This window comes from Artibeus jamaicensis, unplaced genomic scaffold, assembly GCF_021234435.1.
Source record: "Artibeus jamaicensis isolate MK-2021 breed Jamaican fruit bat unplaced genomic scaffold, CSHL_Jam_final contig_60, whole genome shotgun sequence".
Taxonomy (NCBI): domain Eukaryota; kingdom Metazoa; phylum Chordata; class Mammalia; order Chiroptera; family Phyllostomidae; genus Artibeus; species Artibeus jamaicensis.
The window spans coordinates 10992768-11012314 of record NW_026521900.1 but is presented as its reverse complement, the minus strand read 5'-3'; the positions used below and the strand labels follow the sequence as shown (position 1 = coordinate 11012314).

At 47.2% G+C, this 19547-nt stretch overlaps 1 protein-coding gene across 4 annotated transcripts in view; it reads left to right on the top strand.

Annotated features, from left to right (window-relative positions):
* OTUD5 (OTU deubiquitinase 5) overlaps positions 1-16549 on the top strand; it is a 30329-nt gene extending 13780 nt beyond the window's left edge. Inside the window, exons 3-10 of one of the 4 annotated variants that reach the window (XM_053670597.1) lie at positions 4833-5024; positions 6240-6304; positions 6394-6550; positions 6648-6796; positions 10834-11037; positions 14765-14954; positions 15043-15156; positions 15456-16549. In XM_053670597.1, the coding sequence (XP_053526572.1) occupies positions 4833-5024; positions 6240-6304; positions 6394-6550; positions 6648-6796; positions 10834-11037; positions 14765-14954; positions 15043-15156; positions 15456-15580 (1196 nt within the window). In that variant the 3' untranslated portion in view covers positions 15581-16549. The remainder of the gene's footprint in view (positions 1-4832; positions 5025-6239; positions 6305-6393; positions 6551-6647; positions 6797-10833; positions 11038-14764; positions 14955-15042; positions 15157-15455) is intronic. The other 3 variants (XM_053670598.1, XM_037159498.2, XM_037159508.2) reach the window with 3 other exon arrangements.
* Positions 16550-19547: the final 2998 nt, after the last annotated feature.

Below are 19547 nucleotides of genomic sequence, written 5' to 3'. Positions count from 1 at the left end.
AAACATCCTCTGGCCCTTCCCCCCCATTGGGCCTTCCGGGAAGAGGCCTGAGCTTTCAGAAAGAGCTGACCATGGCAGGTTGAAGGCCTTTCCTTATCAGCACAATGGCTATACATTTCCCTTGACTGAGCTGCCCTTGGCTTTTCTCCATAAAACCTCAGAAGCCCCATGGTTTCTCCCCAGAAGTACATGGCCCCTGAGTCTGTAGGCCTCTTCTGGAATTTTCCCTGGGGCAGAATGCATACAACATGTGCTTGTAAAGGGGACTCCATCCTCAGACTTTCTACTCCTTCTCTGCTTCCAGCCTAGCTTCCACAGGAACAAGTGGTACTTGCCCTAGGCTCTGGTGAGAAGGCTACATGTTCTAATTTCCTGCCACGCATTGAATAGTGCAAGGAGCACGTAATTGGGGGTAAGAGTTGGAGGGGGGATTGTAGACATAGGGAACACTCTGTTATTCCTTAATCTTGACTCTTTGCCTTCAGTATTATGCATTCAGCTGGATACTTCAGGTTCACCTGCAAAATTGGGATCATTATCCCATGAAATGGGTAAGAATAATGAGGCTCAAGAAAGGGAAATGACACGCTCAGGTCATTAGTGTCAGAGCTGGCGTGGGAACCCAGAGGTGCCAAAGGACACATTCTTCCTATTGCTCTAGGAAATGCCGTAGCTTCTTAATTTAGCTCTCAATGGGCTGGGTGATGTGAGCTGTATTCCTTGACCTCTCTGGGCCTTACTTCATCCAACTAGGAGCCCATGGCCCTCTCCTGTTGTGAGTCCTGAGGCAGGCGGCTTTCTACCTTCTGTTTTGGCTCTGGGGTCTGGGTGTCCCTAGTGTGAACCACTATCCATTGCTTGTGCCCAGTTCTTTCCCACCACCCTGAGGGACTCAGCATCAGCAAAGGCTTGGGTGGAATGGAAGTGGAAGCCTGAATCCCAGAGGTATCCTGTGGTCCACTCTTTCTCTGCTGTGCTCAGATAACCTCCTGGAAACGTGAGTCTGTATCTCGTCTTTCCTTCTCCCCATATGGTTTGACTCAGCAAAATCTTCTGGCCCTGGTTTCTGTGGGTAAAGTAGAGGCCACATGTGCATGGAGAAGCAGCTGGGGATGTGCATGTTATAGCATCAAGGCCCAGAAACATTAGCTAGGCCCATTCCTCTGGGCCCTTTGGTCTTAGAACATGGACCATCAGCATTAAAGGGATGAATCTTAGACCAGTTTTGACTGTTTTATAAGTGGGGAAACTGGAAACTCAAGAGAAAGCGAGGACCCTGTTATCTAGGTCACTCAGGCTGGTGTCAGAACATTGGTGTTCGAGGTTGAACCAGGCCAGGAAAAGATCCCCATGGGCCACCATGTATGTCAGCTTCCATTGGCTTTTGCCCTGATGCCATCAGTCTTCCCATCTTTGCCATGGGAGTCTGAGTAGAGTAGCAGGCATCACAGAGACCAGGCTATTGAGAGGACTGAGTTCTGCTGTCTCCTCACTGAGTCTGTGACATTTGGAGTAGTTGGGGCCACTGTCCAAGTATGCACCACAGCTACTTGACAGGCAGGTGAGGCTTTTTCCCTGGCTCATTTCTGTGGGGCCAGGAGGCAAGTGAGAACAAACTAGGTCCCTGTCTCCCCCTGCTGCTGTGTGTATATACTTGTGTGGTTTGTTTTAGATTTCCTGCAGACACCAAGCTTCCTTTTCTGTCCTCAGCGGAACTTGCTGTGGCTCTTTTAGCAGGCAGGCAGGCAGGCAGGCAGGCAGGCAAGAACCTGGCAGGGGGTCAGTTCTCAGGTGCTTCTAAAACAAATGGTAGGGCCCTGTATTAAACTTCTTTAGATAGTTCAGGATTTCTTGTCTTGCTTCTCCACATAACCCGTGGGCAAATAGTGACATTTCAGAGAACCTAAGGAGGTTTAGAGACCTTCCTCCAGGCAGCAGTGGAGGGAGATTGAGGCAAGTCTGTTAGGGCTATTGGCTCTTCCCCCCTCCCACCAATCCCTGGCAAAGGTTAGGAAGGAGGGGGTAGGGTCCTCAGTTTTTAAAGCTTCATATCTTGTGTAGCCTTCAGTCTTTCCTGGTTGGTGGCAAGGCACCTACTTGTTGAATGTGATAGTCGTCTTTAGTTGTGAGAGTTGTCCAATGGGACTTTGGCCTCGTGGAACATCTTCGGCAGGGTCTATTGGCTGTGTGTATGTGTGCATTTCTATGCTAGCGTCTCTATGCTCAGAGAAAGAACAGAAGTGGGATCTGGGGAGGTAAGATTCATGCTGACTTCTGTGGCCCTAGTAAGGAGGTGTATCGCCTGATGTCTATAATCTCTGCACACTGTCCGACTTTTCCAGCTGATTCCTGCTTGTGCTTTTAGGGAAACTGAGATAGACAAGATCAGGCCTGGCCCCAGGGCATCAGGTGGTTACTGTAATAGCTCAATTGGAGTGGTGGCAATGTCGTCTTGGGCATCATTGCTTAAAGTCAGTCCTTGAGAGCCTGGCTTCCCCTTCACCCTCCCAAGTGTGTGACCTTGGGCCAGCTATGCCACATTTCTATACCTCAGTATCCCTCCTATGTGAAGTTGAGTTTGAGGAGGGTAAAGATAGAATGAGTTGAAATGTAAAAAGGCCTTGGGGGAACCAATTGTAGTATTGTACCAAGGATTACTGAGCCCTTTTTGGTCTGGGACAGAGGTGAGGTAGTGGGGGACCCTCTTCCAGCTGGACGCTGGAAGGGGAGAGCAGGTGCAGATTGCCCACAGATGCAGCGTCAGCAAGAGGACAAGTTTCAGTTTCTATCAAAACAAGTTCTCTGAATTCCCCTACCTCTGCAAGTCCATTGGGCCCTTTCCCCTACCATAGCCCCCACAGGGAAATCCAGTCTGGCCCTTACCCCCTGTGCCAGCCTTCTAGGAGGAGGAACGCTTTCAAGAGGACAGAGGTGGGACTAGCAAAGTCAGGCAAGAGCTTCCTCAATGAGGACTTCCTGTGTAATTAGCCCATACCGGATATTTATTTTTCTTTCCACCTTTGTATCATTGAAAAGATCCTTCTACTCTCCCTCTCTGGGGAGGAGCTATTGCTCTGTGTTCTTGGTTCTGAGGAACATGTTTTCCACATTAATGATTCCTAAACTAGGATGTGTCTTACCAGTGAGGTTGGCCATCTCCCCACCAGCATGATTAAATACATGTATCCTACCACCTGTCTGCATCTTAGAATTGAGGAGAGGTTATATTTTTCATTTTATTGATAAGTAGAGAAGGTCATACCTCTCCCACAGTTAAGGACCCTCTTATGCGAAACCTGTATTATTAATTTGACATTAATTTGGTTGCTAAAGACTTGCACTACAATTACAGAAGGTGGGGTCTGTGGCCCTTTGGCATCAGTAAAGGTGAAACTGGAAAAAAGACACTGGCATTCGGGGTGGGCTGCCTGTCACGTACCAAACCCAATAAGCAGAGACAGGGATTTAAATCTTTTGGGGCTCTTTATTCAGATGGCCGGTAATCTGAGAAGATGGCGGGGCGGGTTCACACCCTGACAAACCGTTTTACATTTTCTTTCCAAGCTAGCTGTTTTTTGTAACAGGGAATAAACAAGGTGCGGTGAGAGCTTTTGAAATTCAGTGAAAATTAGGTAAAAGAAAACTGCAGCATTCTCGCCCTGGGCAGTTAGCTGTTCCCAGGGGCGGGTGGTCGTCTGTCTCTTCCTGGAATACAATGGCCCGGATGCCTCTACTTGTTCCCCGGGCGGTAATCTTTAGCTGTGCCCCAGGAGGTCGGCTGTCTCTCCCTGCAGTCAGGATGGGCCTTATCTGTAGTTCCTGAAACAATAGCTTTAACATATGCATTACTTACTAAGCTTATAACTATTTACCTTAAACTAAAAATTTCTAACTCTTGAGTCCCCTGTCAAAGGTAGAGAGCCGGTTCTGTGTACACAAGGGACAGCCTAGACTCCAGGTTTGGGGCTTGCTTCTGGCTGAGGAAGTACAACAGAAATGAGGAAGGGTTTAATAAGTGGTTCCGGTGACATTTTGGCTGATTTGTGGGTGTCTAGCTACCTGAAGGAGTCATCGTCTTCCTCATGACAAATGGAGCCCTGTTTCTTGAGCATCTGGTATGCCTCAGATGTTTGGCGAACTGTCCTCTGTTGTCTTCACAGTGTCCTCCTGTGAGAGGAAGAGGAGTTACTCTCTTTGCTTTATGGATAAAGACATTGAAGCTCAGAATTTTAAGGGCCTTGTTCAGTGCCCCACAGCTAGGAAGCAGCAGAGCCTTTCTGCCCGGCAAAGGGGGGTCAGACAGGGAAATGTGGGGACTCTCATGGTGTTCTTCCCTGATTCCCTTCCCTGCCCCAGTCTCCCTCTTTCTCTGTTTCCTTGCATCTAGCATCTAGTTCAGGTGGATCTATCTGCTAGCAACATCTAGCCACCTCTAGGAGCCTGGCAAGCCAGTCGCTATTTAACCCCTTTGCTCCCATTTCAGTTCCTGTTTACTGCAGCTGCCCACAACACTGCCTCCTCAGCGCCCAAGCCCATTCTACAGAAATAGCTTGTCAAGCAGCTCTGGCAGGCAGGCAGCCACAGTGGGCTTTGTGGTACTGGCTTCTAAGAAAGGCAACAGCAGGGGGCCCCCAGCCTATGCACAGGGCATGTGACTTTCTGGAAGTGCCGCTGGGGGGCGGGGGAGAATGTAGCCACAGAACCCACATCCTTGTTTACATCAGTGATGGGGCTACCCCTTCCCGCCTTCACAACCCTCGCGCTCAGGTCCTTGCACACCTCCAAGAGGACTTGAGAGCAAGCAAAGCAACCTTTCTCTCCTTATTTCACAGAACCCTCCGCGGAGGGAAGGGAATTGCATTTTCTGGCAATTCTTCACAGAGGTAGACTGACCGTCATGGAAGAATTTTGCAGTGTTCCCTGCAGAACCTGCCCCTGCCCCAGTGCAGGAGATCCCATCAGAGCAGTGGTCTTCTATGGAGACAAAGGGAAGTTCCCTCTTCGTCTTAGCCAGTGGACATCAGGCATGCCTCATCTTTTTGCCCACCTTAATTTCCCAGGGAGAAGAGTTCCTGACTCCCCCAGCTTGTCCATCCATTTAGCAAACTCTTCCCAATTTCCTGCACTGTATTGGACCCTGACCTGGGGGTGGACTTGGATGTGAACTGCCCTGTGCCCCCAGTGGGAGCCTACTGTGATCAGGCAAATGGAAAGTCTGTACACACCTTTGATAAATCTGATGATAGAGGTGCCTGGGAGAGTGGGGGAACTATGAAAGAACACATTGGTGTTTGACAAGTAGGCAATCAAGCAGGATAGAAAGAACATCCTGAAATGAGAGAAGGCATGTTGAAGATCTTCAAGCAAGGCAGAGGGGGCCTGGTTCTTACTTTGACCCAAACCCCATGATGCCTGAACCATTTGGTCCACAGGCTGCCCTTCCTGAATTAAGCTTATTTCAGTGCATGTGTATCTTATCTCTCTTACTAGACTGTCTGCTTCTTGCAGACAGGGGCAGGACTTTACTCAGCTCTGTCACCTTCACAGTACTCCATATTTAGGCCCCACTACAGGGAAGGGGACTCTGATTTACTGAGTGACTGCTCTGTCTGAAGCCCTGTGCTGGTCACAGCACACTCATCATCTCATTAAATCTCACAAGAAGGCCTACCAGGGAGTCATCCATCTTGTTCCCATTTAGCTCACTAGTACCTGGCAGAACTGGGCTTAGAGTCCAACTGTTTCCTTTTTCTTTTTCCAGTATACAAAGGCCATGCTGACTCTGGAAAGTCAGGCAAACTGAATTCTAGAGTTGAATAAGTCACAGACCGACTTTCTGTGTGAACTTGGTCAAGCCACAAACTCTTTGAGCCTCACTTTCCTCATGTGAAGAATGAAGGTGGGGATATGGAATCAGTAGTGCTTGAGGCCACTTATGGGACTTAAAATGTTTGTTGACTTGTCTAAGTGGCCAGGTAAGACTTAGACAAAGTCGTCTGCACAAGAGGCCTATGGTTGTATCTCTCTTACTTGTACTTCTGTTATTAAAGACTGCCCCTGGCTGCCTCTTTTTCCATGACCCCATTCTAGCCCACAAGGCCAAGAACTCTCCAGGCCTTGGGGTAAGAAAGGGAGTTTCCCTCGCACCTAGTTGTTCACCCCAAGGATATTCTGTGACTTGGAACTCTTCTCAGGTGGCATCTCTGACCCCAGCCTCTCCTTTCCTTCTGCCTCCACAGCTGACCAGGTGTATGGAGACCAGGACATGCATGAGGTTGTACGAAAGCACTGCATGGATTATCTGGTAGGACCTTGCAGAGACTGTGGGGCAGGGGCAGTATGGGAGGATCTCCTATTCACACAAGCTTTAACCTTCTCTAATCTCTTCTGCAGATGAAGAATGCCGACTACTTCTCCAACTATGTCACAGAGGACTTCACCACCTACATCAACCGGAAACGGAAAAACAACTGCCACGGCAACCACATTGAGATGCAGGCCATGGCAGAGATGTACAACCGGCCTGTGGAGGTGTACCAGTATAGTACAGGTACTTCTGTGGTGGGTAGGTGAGCAACTGATCATACCTGGTCTGAGCCTACCCTACCTGACCCACTGTGAATGCTACTTCCTTCTCTTTTCTGCAGAACCCATCAACACATTCCATGGGATCCATCAAAATGAGGATGAACCCATCCGTGTCAGCTACCATCGTAATATCCACTACAATTCAGTGGTGAATCCTAACAAGGCCACCATTGGTGTGGGGCTGGGCCTGCCATCATTCAAACCAGGGGTAAGCATGTTACCATTTACCATACCCAAGATGGCTATTGGGTTTAGAGGCCAGAAACCTCTGGTTGAGTCTCAATTCTACCCCTAGCCCACAAAAATGTGGTACACCCTCTCTGAGTTGCCTCTGAGGCCTCACCTCTATGAAATCAGGGAGTTACCTAAAGTGATCTCTCAGGGTTCATTCTGTGGTCTGAGTTTGTCTGCCTGAGTTGGCTCACCCATTTTTTGTGCCTATAGAGGGTTGGCATTTTGGGATCTGGAGTCATATTTGGGAAACTAGATCCAGGGCTCAGTCTGGGTGTCTTGGCACCTACAAGGATCCTCCTTTGAAACTCAGCATTTACAGACATTTGTGGTCACAGAGACTTGGAGATCAGTCCTGGCTCAACACTTAGTGGCTGTGGGACCAAGGAAGTATTCACAAGTCATCTGGGCAGGTAGCTCAGCTGATACAGATAGCGCCTGGCACTGGGCCTGGTGCCTGATAGGTGCTCAGAAGGTGGCAGTACATTTTCCCAGCACACATCGACAGATTCTCATTCTTCCTCATAATATTCATCTGCTGGGAGTTTTGATATCTTCTATTCAGGTTTCACTTCCTACAAACAGAAAGTGCTTCTGCCTCATTTTAGGAAACACACACCCTAACACCAACACACCCTCCAACATTAGGGGGTTTTTGTTTTGTTTTTTAATTTTTTAAAGATCTTATTTATTTATTTTAAGAGATAGGGGAAAGGAAGGAGAAAGAGAGGGAGAGAACATTGAGAGAGATGTTGGTTGCTTCTCATACTCCCCCCAGCTGGGGACCTGGCCCACAAAACCCAGGCATGTACTCTGACCGGGAATCAAACTAGTGACCCTTTGGTTTGCAGGCCAATGCTCAGTCTACTGAGCCACACCAGCCACAGACTGTGGCTGTTTTCTTTTAAATAAACTTTTAATTTTAGAGCAGTTTGAGATTTTACAGAATTATTGTGCTTAGAGAATTCCCATATACCCCACAATGATTAACACCTTATAGCATAGAACATGTGTCACAATGAATGAGCCAATATTGACGTATTAACTAAAGACCATACTTTATTCATATTATCTAAATTTTCTTTAATGATCTGACCTATTCCAGGATCCCATTCAGAACCAAATTACATTTTCAGCTGTTGTCTCCTTTGGCTCATCTTGGCTGTGACAGTTTTCTTTGCATTGTTTTCATTTTTAATCTGTTTACAGATTCTGTATTTGCATTTTCTGGAATGTCATATGGTTGGAATCATACAGTGTGTAGTTTTTTCAGAGTGTCTTCTTTCACCTAACACTGTACATTTAAGACTTTTTTGTGGTTTGATCACTCATTTCTTTTTCCTTCTTAAAAAAAATGTGAATGCCTTGCCCTGGCTGGTGTAGCTCAGTGGATTGAGTGCGGGCTGGGAACCAAAGGATCACCAGTTCGATTCCAAGTCAGGGCACATGCCTGGGTTGCAGGCCAGATCCCCAGTGGGGGGCACGTGAGAGACAACCACACATTGATGTTTCTCTCCCTCTCTTTCTCCTTCCCTTCCCTTCTCTCTAAAAATAAATAAATCTTTTTTTTTAATGTGAATGCCTTGAGTTTACAGAAAAACTAAGAAGATAGTACAGAGTTCCCATGTATTCTTCCTCCCTCCTGCACATAGTTTCATTATTAACATGTCAGATGACTGTTATTCATTTGTTACAGTATATGAACCAATGTTGATACATTAAAGGCATCATGTCTCTTCAGGCTTCTTTGTCTATGATGGTGTCCCACACTTTCATGTTTTTGATGACCTTGACAGTTTTGAGGAGTACTGGTTAGGTATCCTTAAGGTTGTTTCTCTTTTGGAATTTGATGTTTTTCTCATGCTTACACTGGGGCTATGGGCTGTAGGGAGGAAGACCACAATGGTAAAATGCCATTCTCATCCCATCATATCAACAGTACCTCACTGTGAAAATGATTTATGACTGTCGTTGTTAACCTTGATCACCAGGCAGAAGCAGTGTTTGTTTTCTCCATTGTAAAACCATTGTTTTCCCCCACCCTCTTTTCCACACTGTATTGTTTGGAAAGAGGTCATTGTATTCAGTTCATACTTAAGTAGTTGGTGTTAAGCCCCATCTCCTTGAGAGCAGAATAGCTACATGCATTTTTTGGAATTCTTCCTGCAAGGGAAATTGGTCTCTCATTCCCCATTTATTCAGTCATTTGTTTATTGAGTATGGACTCACAGATATTTATTTCATACTTTGGGTTATAATCCAATGCTATTTTTATTTGGATGCTCAAATTGTTTCATTTTGGGCTATTGGAAGCTGTCTTAGTTGGTTCCTGCATCTCTTTGACATACCCCCACCATTGTGGTCTAGTGTGTTTTTTAAAAATTTTTGTCTTTGTTTTTTGATGATGTTCTTTTTGTTTTTGAGCACTTTCTTTCTTTCGAGCACTATAGATCCTCCAGGCTCAGCTTATATATTTCCTTCCTTGGTCTTAGAACCAGACATTTTTTCCAGGGGCCCTGGTTCCATTTATTGGGATGCTATTAAAAACCACAATCTGGGTGCTGACTGTGCTCCTTTTTAAAAATGTTTTTATTTTAGAGAGAAGGGAAGGGAAGGAAAAAGAGAGGGAGAGGGAGAAAAACAGTGATGCAAGAGACAAACATCGATTGGTTGCCTCTTGAGTGCCCCCCAACCTGGGACCTTGCCTGAAACTCAGGCATGTGCCATGACCTGGAATCAAACCCGTGACCTTTCAGTTTGTTGGATGATGCCCAACCCACTGAACCACAACCACTCAGGGCTGATTGTGCTTCTTGATACTGGAGTATCCTTCTTCCTAGGCCCTTTCAGCTGATGGAGTAAGGAGATAAATATGTGTATACTAACCTGTGTGTATACACATATCCAGAAATATTTCTATATATAACTGTCCATAACTGTATGAACCTGCCAGCTAATAGGTACTGCTTTGTTTTAATTTTTAGTTTTTTAATGAAAAACGGTGTTGAGCATCTTTGCATGTGCATATTTGCCATCTGTATAACTTCTTTGATGAAATTGTGTTTATTTATTTTGCCCATTTTTAAATTGTCTTCTTCTAACACAGAGTTTTACATACCTTTTGGACTGTTATCCATAGGTAAAAAATCTACATTTTATATCATTACTTCGTGTATACACATCAGTGTGCAGTGTGTATATGTGCATTAAAATGTTAGGATTTTATTGAACAGTACTTACATGTACTCTCTGGAGTATGCTCTGATATTTGTTATTATTTGTTTTTTAAAATGCAATCATATCTCACAATCTAACAAAGAGCACTCTCATACATTCTGATACTACTACCCCCTCGTCCCCATAAATACCTGACTGCTCCCTCCACCGCATGCGCAAACAGCTAATTTCTTAGGCAGTCTTTTCTCCTTGGCCCATCTGAGCATAGATGAGGAAGGCCTCAGCATTATGAAACTTAAGTCATCACTGGGTAAGGCTTCTTTAAATTCTGGCCTACTCTGGCTGGTGTAGCTCAGTGGATTGAGCACGAACTGCTAACCCAAAGGTTCCCAGTTCAATTCTCAGTCAGGGCACATGCTGGGTTGTGGGCCAAGTCCCCAGTGGGGGCCATGTGAGAGGCAACCACACACTGATATTTTTCTCCCTCTCTTTCTCCCTCCCTTTCCCTCTCTCTAAAAATAAATGAATTTAAAAATAAATAAATTCCAGCCTAGGCTAGAGGGCACCTGGCTGCCCCAGACATAGTACTTTAGTTTTCTTGGGTTTGGGAGCAGGGCATCTGGGTGTAGGAGTTTGGAACTACTAGTTCTACTACCCACGCCTGCTTTTCCCCAGTCCTTGATGAACAGTCAGCCTGCCCAGGGGAGTGCTTAATAAGAGGACCCGCCTTCCTATCTCTACTCTTCGGGCCTGTGGGCCCACCTCCCTGAGCCAGGTCTGGCTCTTGGCCAGAGTTCAGAGTGTCTCCCCATATCTCTGTTCCTCCCACTTTCGCAGTTTGCAGAGCAGTCCCTGATGAAGAGTGCCATAAAAACATCAGAGGAATCATGGATCGAACAGCAGATGCTGGAAGACAAAAAGCGGGCCACAGACTGGGAGGCCACCAATGAGGCTATTGAAGAGCAGGTGGCTCGAGAATCCTATCTGCAATGGCTTCGGGATCAGGAAAAACAGGCCCGCCAGGTTCGCGGTCCCAGCCAGGTAGGTCCTAGGCTCTGTCATTGGCCTGGCTAAGAACCCATTATTTCCCATGCTCTGCCCCAAACAGGCAGAAAAAAATTAAACAGTTTTGACATCTGGGAGACAAGGAAACTCCCAAATCTGTCTGTACCTTATCTTGGCTTCAGTCTTGGCATTGTGCCTTAGAACTCTCAACACCTATGCAGAACAAGCACTTAAAGAGTGAGGGAGGGGGAGAGAAGTCACTAGTGGTGACATGCAGGATTGATGGGTGGATAGTTTCAGAGGGACAAGCTTTTGTTGAATGTCCTTGTGTGTCCGACTCTGTGCTGATAATGTAAAATCAAGTCTAGCCTGCTCCACCTTCAGTGGTCCCCTGTCTATTGAGGGAGACAGATGCCTCAGTGGGCCCATTGACCCTGGCTGGGAGACCAGTGGAGATGGGGGAGCTCTAGTTATTCTTCATACAGGAAAGCTGAAAATTTTAGGGCAAGGAGGGGGCAAAACATACCAACATTTGAGAAATCACAATGAGTTTAGAGTGATTGTAGATATTGGCAAAAGCTGAGTAAATTGTTCAACAAATACTTATTGTAGGTTTGTGCTCCATACTGTTCTAGATGTATAGAGGTACGTTGGTGAGTCAGGCAGGCCCAGATCTGTGTCCATTCTTCTTACATTTTTTGCAGAATGGAACAAAATAAACTATAAAAATAATGAATAAATTAGTTGAGTTGTGGTGGTATGAATGGGAAAAAAAAACATACAGAGGACTTCCAGCCAAGATGGAGGCGTAGGTGGAAATGCTGTACCTCCTCGCACAACCAAGTTTATGAACAACAAATATTTAAAAACCAGAATGCAACCAAAACAGAGAGAAAAGTAAACTGTACTGAAGTGCGACGACAACAAACCATTCATCCAGACTGGTAAGAGGGGCGGAGTTAGCAGCTGGTGGAGAGGGGTCCCGCAGGAAAATGTGGCGGGACAGACCCAGTGAGGGCACAAGGCAGCTGGCTGACCTCGGTCACACATTTGCGCGTAGATAAACCAGGAAAAGGAGCAAGCAGTGAGATAGACTGCACAACCCAGGGCCCCAGCGTGGGAAAATAAAACCCAAAAGCACCAATTGGAAAAACTTTGGGGGGCAAGGTGCCGGGAGAGGCTCTCAGGCTCATAGGAGAGTTCGCTGGAGAGACCCACAGGGTTCTGGAGGGTGCACAAGCCCACACATCTGGGAACTACCACCAGAAGGGCCCAATTTGCTTGTGGGAAGCAGCAGAGGGGACCGAAATCCTAGAGAGAGCAGGAAAAAACGCCATTGCCCCTCTCTGACCCCGCCCTTACATACAACATCACAATCCAGCGACCTGGGTTGCCCTGCCTTGGTGAACACCTAAGGCTCCGCACCTCATACGTAACAAGCGCAAACAGACCAAAACATTGATCAAGAAGAAGAACAGCTCAAAGCCCCAGGGCGATTACTTCTAAGTGACCAAGAGATAGCCAACCTATTAGATGCACAGTTCAAAACACTGGTGATCAGGATGCTCACAGAACTGGTTGATTTTAGTCACAAATTAGATGAAAAAATGAAGGCTTCACTAAGTGAAATGAAGCAAAATGCACAGGGAACCAATAGTGATGAGAAGGAAACTGGGACTCAAATCAATGGAGTGGACCAGAAGGAAGGAAAAAAATGACCAAACAAAAGAATGAAGAAACATGAATTCAAAAAAATGAGGAGAGGCTTAGGAACCTCCAGGACATCTTTAAACGTTCCAACATCCAAATTATAGGGGTACTAGAAGGGGAAGAGGAAGAGCAACAAGTGGAAAACTAATTTGAACAAATAATAAAGGAGAACTTCCCCAGTCTGGCAAAGGAAATAGACTTCCAGGAAATCCAGGAAGCTCAGAGTCCCAAAGAAGTTGGACCCAAGGAAGAACACACCAAGGCACATCGTAATTACATCAGCCAAGATTAAAATGAAGGAGAGAATCCTAGAAGCAGCAAGAGATAAATAGACAGTAACCTACAACGGAGTTCCCATCAGACTGTTAGCGGATTTCTCAAAAGCGACCTTATAGGCAAGAAGGGGCTGGAAAGAAGTATTCCAAGTCATGAAATCCAAAGACCTACATCCAGATTGCTCTATCCAGCAAAGCTTTCATTTAGAATGGAAGGACAGATAAAGTGCTTCTCAGATAAGGTCAAGTTCAAGGAGTTCATCATCACCAAGCCCTTATTATATGAGATGTTAAAGGGACTTACCTAAGAAAAAGAAGATTAAAAATATGAACAGTGAAAGGACAGCAAACTCACAGTTATCAACAACCACAGCTAAAACAAAAGCAAATTAAGAGGACATCTAGATCAGGAGCAGAACCATAGAAATGAAGATCACATGGAGGATTGGCAACAGGGGAGTGGGAGAAGGAAAAGGGGGGAGAAGGTACAGAAAATAGGTAGCATAGACAGTAGATAGAAACTAGATAGGGGGGAGGGTAAGAATAGTATGGGAAATACAGAATCTAAAGAAACTTGAGACACGTGTTCATGAGCTAAGGGGGGAATGGTGGGGGAGGGGTGTGTAGGGTGCAAGGGAACAGAGGGGGGAATAGAACAATTGTAATGGCATAATCAATTAAAAAAAGAAAAGATAAAAAAGATGAACAGTGAAAGGACAGCAAACTCACAGTTATCAACAACCACACCTAAAACAAAAGCAAACTAAGAGGACAGCTAGATCAGGAGCAGAACCATAGAGGTGGAGATCACATGGAGGGTTAGCAACAGGGGAGTGGGAGAAGGGGAAGGGGGGAGGAGGTACAGAAAATAAGTAGCATAGATGGTAGGTAGAAAATAGACAGGGGAGGACAAAAATAGTATGGGAAATATAGAATCTAAAGAACTTGTGACACATGGACATGAACTAAAGGGGGGAGTGGGGGAGGGGTGTGCAGGGTGGAGGGGGGAATGGGACAACTAATGGCATAATCAATAAAACATATTTAAAAAAAACAGCAGGGTAAAGGGAATAAGTAGGGCTAAGTGGGGCTGGGAGTTCACAGTATTAAATAGTGTGGAGCAAATAGGCCTCAGAACAGGTAAATGTGAGCAAAAGCTTGCCAAAGGTAAGGGAGTTAGCTATATGCATGTGCTGGGGCAGGCAGAGAAGCAGCTACAGCAAACACCTTAAGGTGGCACACACCTGGTGGGATTCAGGAGCAGCCAGAGGCCAATGTTGTTGGACAGAAGTCAGACGGGGGGCCAGATTGGGAAGGGACCTGTGGGCCTTGGTGAGGATTTTGGCTCTTATTCTGAGTGAAACAAACCGTGGAGAGTTGTGAACAGGAGGGATGGGATCTGACTTGGGATTTAATAGGATCTCCCTGACTACTCAGTACAGAGCAGAGTCTGGACAGCAAGGGTAGAACAGGGGACCTTGAGGAGGAGGCTGCTACAGTAGTTCAGGTCACTGCTGATGACACAGGCAAAGGAGTGGGGCAGCTCTGGATCTATTTTGAATGTGGAGGTAACAGGTTCCTGTCAGATTGGCTGTGAGAGTGTGAGGAAGGTTAAGGAGCTTACCTTCATTCTGTGGTCCATTGTGTGACTGGAAGTGATGGTGGCCTGTGATAAGTTGTGTCACAACCAGGATTCTGGAAAGGAGTGAGCCCTTGGGGATGGGGCAGTGGAGGATAGAGAGTTTCGTAGGGTCTTACCTCCTCTTTCCTTACCACAGCCCCGGAAAGCCAGCGCCACCTGCACTTCTGCCACAGCTGCTGCCTCCAGTGGCCTGGAGGAGTGGACTAGCCGGTCCCCACGGCAGCGGTCACCGGAGCACCCTGAGCTGCATGCCGAGCTGGGCATCAAGCCCCCTTCCCCAGGCACTGTCTTAGCTCTTGCCAAACCTCCTTCACCCTGCGCACCAGGTCAGTGACTTGCTGACAGGGAGCATGCATGGCTTAGGAGGTGCTGCCTAGGTCCTGGGCCCTGCCTCTTACTGTCCATCTGCCCCAGGTACAAGCAGCCAGTTCTCACCAGGGGCCGACCCAGCAACTTCCCCCCTCGTGTCCCTCTACCCTGCTCTGGAGTGCCGGGCCCTCATTCAGCAGATGTCCCCCTCCGCCTTTGGTAAGCTTCCTCTGTCCAGGGCCAGGGGCTAGCCAGGAGGTTGGGAGAGGTGGAAGAAGCAGTTAAGTCCTGAGAAGGGGTCTCTGGAGTCTCTGGCCATCTCCCTAAGAAAAAGGAATCTTTTAGGCCCAAGGGATCTGCCCCAGGGGGTTCTGAGTGGGGTTTCAGAGGCTCAGAGGAGTCTTCTTAGAGGTAGGAGTGAGAGGGGCCTGGATGGGATCTTTCCAGAATCAGGAATCTGCAAAGGGTAAAGGAAAGGCAGGCTGAAGGTGCTGCTTTCTTTTTCCCTTCTTGCCTAGCAGGTCTGAACGACTGGGATGATGATGAGATCCTAGCTTCGGTGCTGGCAGTGTCCCAACAAGAATACCTAGACAGTATGAAGAAAAACAAAGTGCACAGAGATCCACCCCCAGACAAGAGTTGATGGGGACCCAGAGACTGGAGACCATCTCCCAACTCCCACCACTCCTGCCCTCCGGTGCCACCCCATCTTCTTTGGCTTTCTCCCTCTTGCCTTCTTCCTCCTTCCCTTTCTCCCTTCCTTTTCCTCCTCCCCACTCCCCTCTTGCTGACCCACTCCTGTGCCCCCTCTCATCGCTGCTGCCACCACCATCATCACGTGTCTCTTTGCCAGCTGACGTGCCCTGTTGCCCCCTGCACAGCACCATCCCTGCATTCCACAGGGGACTCGGGCAAGGGTGTCAAAGGTAGGCAAGAGGCACACAGAGACAAACCAACTGGCAGCCAGGCAGTCCCCGAGGAGAGACATTTAGGCAGAGGGAAGCCTTCCTGACCCCCATTCCTCCCAAGTTCCGAAGACCTTGTCAACCCACCTCCACAACTATGCCAGGGAAGTGGGAGGAAGAAGTGGGGAATTCCCCTTTCCAGTACCCTAAGAATGTCTGAGCCTTCCATGTTGAATTTTTTCTTTATTAAAATGTACTTTTATCTTATAAAATTAACCAGTCAAAAACGACATAGACAACAGCATTGACTCTACGAAGGTGGCATCTCTGGTTTGGGGGTAGACAGGTTGTGGCACACAGAGAGGGCACACAGATGTTGCTTTCTCTGGCCTCCAGCTCTGGAGGTGGGCAGGGTCTAGAGTACGAGCCAGGGCAGAGTAGGGGGGGCACAGGTGGTTGGTGTCACGTGGGCTTTGGACAATGAGACTGACCTCACTGCATTCCTGTTGCTTCCACCATCACCACTACCAATCTCTTTGGAATCTTGGAGTAGGGGCACCTTTGAGGATTATGGCCGCCATCCAGGATTTGAGTGTGGGGAGTGGGAGCAGCCTTGGCAATTGGGACACCTGTGCCCTGCAGGTGTTGACAAGATCCACCATCTGTAATGTCCTTGGCACAATAAAACCAAATGTCAGTTTCCCTGAGCGCCTCTGTTCTGTGTGGGGCAGAATGCGGGGGGGGGGGGGGTTCTGGGCAGAGGTGGAGAGGGTATAGACTTTTGCTTGACCTATGAGGACTGTGTGCTTTCCAGTAGGTTCTCTCTGGGGCCCAGAATTTGTGCATATTTGATTCACTGCTTTCTAACCACCTTCTGGACCTGTTACCAAGAAAGCTCCATCTTTGCCTGCTTGCTCCTACCTCAGTACTGGCACAGGATGTAGGCTGCCCACCTTATTTCCCAAGTGTGAGGGGAACAGAGGACTTATCCAACTTCTCTGCCTGCCTCTTTTGCCATAAATGTTTGTTTTTTTCCTTGTGATGATTTGATAAAGAGATACTTTGGAAAGGTACAACGGATTCTTCATAACAATATGAGTTCAGTGGAAGTGACCAGATAGGCCTCCCTGATTGGATTTTAGAAGCCAAGGAATGGCTAAACCCTGTTTTGTTTATCATGTCCCCCTGTTCTCTGACACGTATATGCCCTGACCTAGGGGCAAAGCCAAAGCAGAGGATGGCTGGCCCCCAGGTTTTGTCAAGTGTCTTTTTTGCTGTTCTTCAATAATGGGGCCCCTGAGGAAAGGTACCTGTCCAGCTCTATAGGTGAGGACATGGCTGGCTGCTGAAAGGCTGTCCGAGGGATGTCTAGAATTTATTGGTCAGGCACGTGTATGCCAGAGAGTTGGTTTGAAACCTTCCTCGGCTTTTTCTTGCTGTGTGGCTTTGGTCAAATCATAGGTTCTCTGAGCTTCAAGTGGCTCGTGCATGCAGTGGGGGTGATAAATACCTACTACTTCAAACTCCCATCTGATTGTGAGCAGTGAGAGAGAATGAATATGGTCAACATAATGAAAGACAGCACAGGGCCTGGTGCATTCTAAGAGCTCAAATGTTAGTAGATACTATTCTACCGTTGAAATTTATTATGCACCGTTTGCCCCTGCCTACCTGTTGCCTTCAGTTACCTTGGCCTCTGCCTAGAATTTGCCCTTCCTCTGTCCCAAGTCCCTAACCATGTCTTTCAAGATACGTAGAGGGTTTCTTTCTGAAAAGCCCCTTGTGACTCCATCCACATTCTCCCATCTACCTACAAATGCCTTTACCCCTTCTCCAATAACTGTACTATCAAATTCCTGGGCAAGAGCTATGATGCCTAACTTATCTGTGTATTTCTTTTTTTTTTTAAAGATTTTATTTATTTATCTTTGAGAGAGGAAGGGAAGGAGAGGAGGAGAGAAACATCAGTGTGTGGTTGCCTTTCATGCATCCTCTGCTGGAAACTGACCTGCAGGGAGCTGGCCTGCAACCCAGGCATGTGCCCTGACTGGGAATCGAACCGTGATCTATCTGTGTATTTCTAATATCTGCAATCCCACCAGGACCTGGTAGGCTTACAGGAGACTCCTAATAAATGTACGAGTAAGGGAGAGTACATGTGTGTATTTGCTCTTTGGGTGTTTCCTATGTATGTGTGACTGTGGTGAGTCCAAGTGTTTGTGCATCTCACACAGTGTTTCTAGTTTGTGTGATGAGGGCTTGTTTCCAGGTGTGTCAGATGGTGGGACTCTTATCTCTGACAGTTTGTGTCTTGTTTCTGGGACGAGTGTGTGTTTGTGTAGGTCTGTGATAGTGCATCTGTGATTTCTTCCTGACGGGGTGAATGTCCATCTGTGTTCCTGTGATGGATTCTGAATAGCTGTTTCTGAACAGTGTCAGTGACAGTGCTGCATGCCTGCTGGTGTGTGTGTGTCTGACTGGGTCTGTCTGTGCCTGCTTTTGTAATACTGCCTATCTATATGGCTCTATCACATACATGTGTCTGCCTTTGCAGCAGTGCATGTGTCTCTCTCGAGCATCTATCTAGGTAGCTTCCTGTGACAGACTCTGGGACTCACATTTCTGGGACAGTACAAGTCTTTCTGTGATAGTGCACATTTGATGGTACCAGTATCTTTGTGACAAGTTCTGGCAGTGTGTCCGACAGGGACATTTGTGTGTCATTGTCACATGGTAATATAGGTCTATGCAAATCTCTCTGGAGTGCCTTTCTGTAACAGTGTGTGTCATTCTGGGACATGACTCTGGCAGCATGCCTGCCTGACAGTGGATGTCACTCTTCATGACAGTGTGTGACTGCATGTATGTCTAGGACAAGTTTACACCATATGATGGTATGTTTGTATATCTCACATGGTACTTCAGTGTGTGTCTCTTCTGAGTGCATGTCTGTCTTTCTGTGGCATGAGGCCTATTTTTCCCAAATGTGTGACTAAGGGTATTTCACCACCTCTTCCAGCTCTCAGCCTCTGTCTCTCATCTGGAGCCACCACCACTCTGGCTTACTCTCACTCCTCAAGAGCTCCCCTGCCCCTCTTCCAGATTCTAGACCTGCTGACTGAGCTCACAGTTAGGTCTAGCTAGGTCTATCTAGTTTAAGGGCTACAAAAAACACCCCACAGGCCTCCATCTCTGGGATGCTGCCTTTGACCAGCGTGTACCCCCTGCGGTGGTGATCAGGGGATTACCATCCCTGGCAACTGAACAGGATCTTCCAGAATCCCTGACTTCAGATTCAGAGCGGAAGCCATCGGTCCCCTGTAGGGCCTTTGTCCTCGTTGAGGAGCACCCTACAGAGACAGGGGTCCTGCCTGCATAGCCAGCCATAGGCCCAGATTCTTAGAAGCCAAGCCTGGCGTTATCTCCTTGCTAATTTCGAAACAACAGCAAACCAACTTGCTAGGAAAGGAGGGGGTGCAGTTATTTTTTATAAATTTATATCTATATATACACGTACACACACATATATAAAAACAATCCCGCGCAACAACCAAAACAAATGCAGTTGCGCCAAAGGGATTCCCAGAACCGGTTTCCTCTTCGCGCGCGCCCCCTCATTTACATACAGGCCCCGCCCCCACGGAAGAGCCTGGCGCGTATTTGCATGAGGGGGTACTTGAGACGTTGAGGGTGGTATGCAAATAA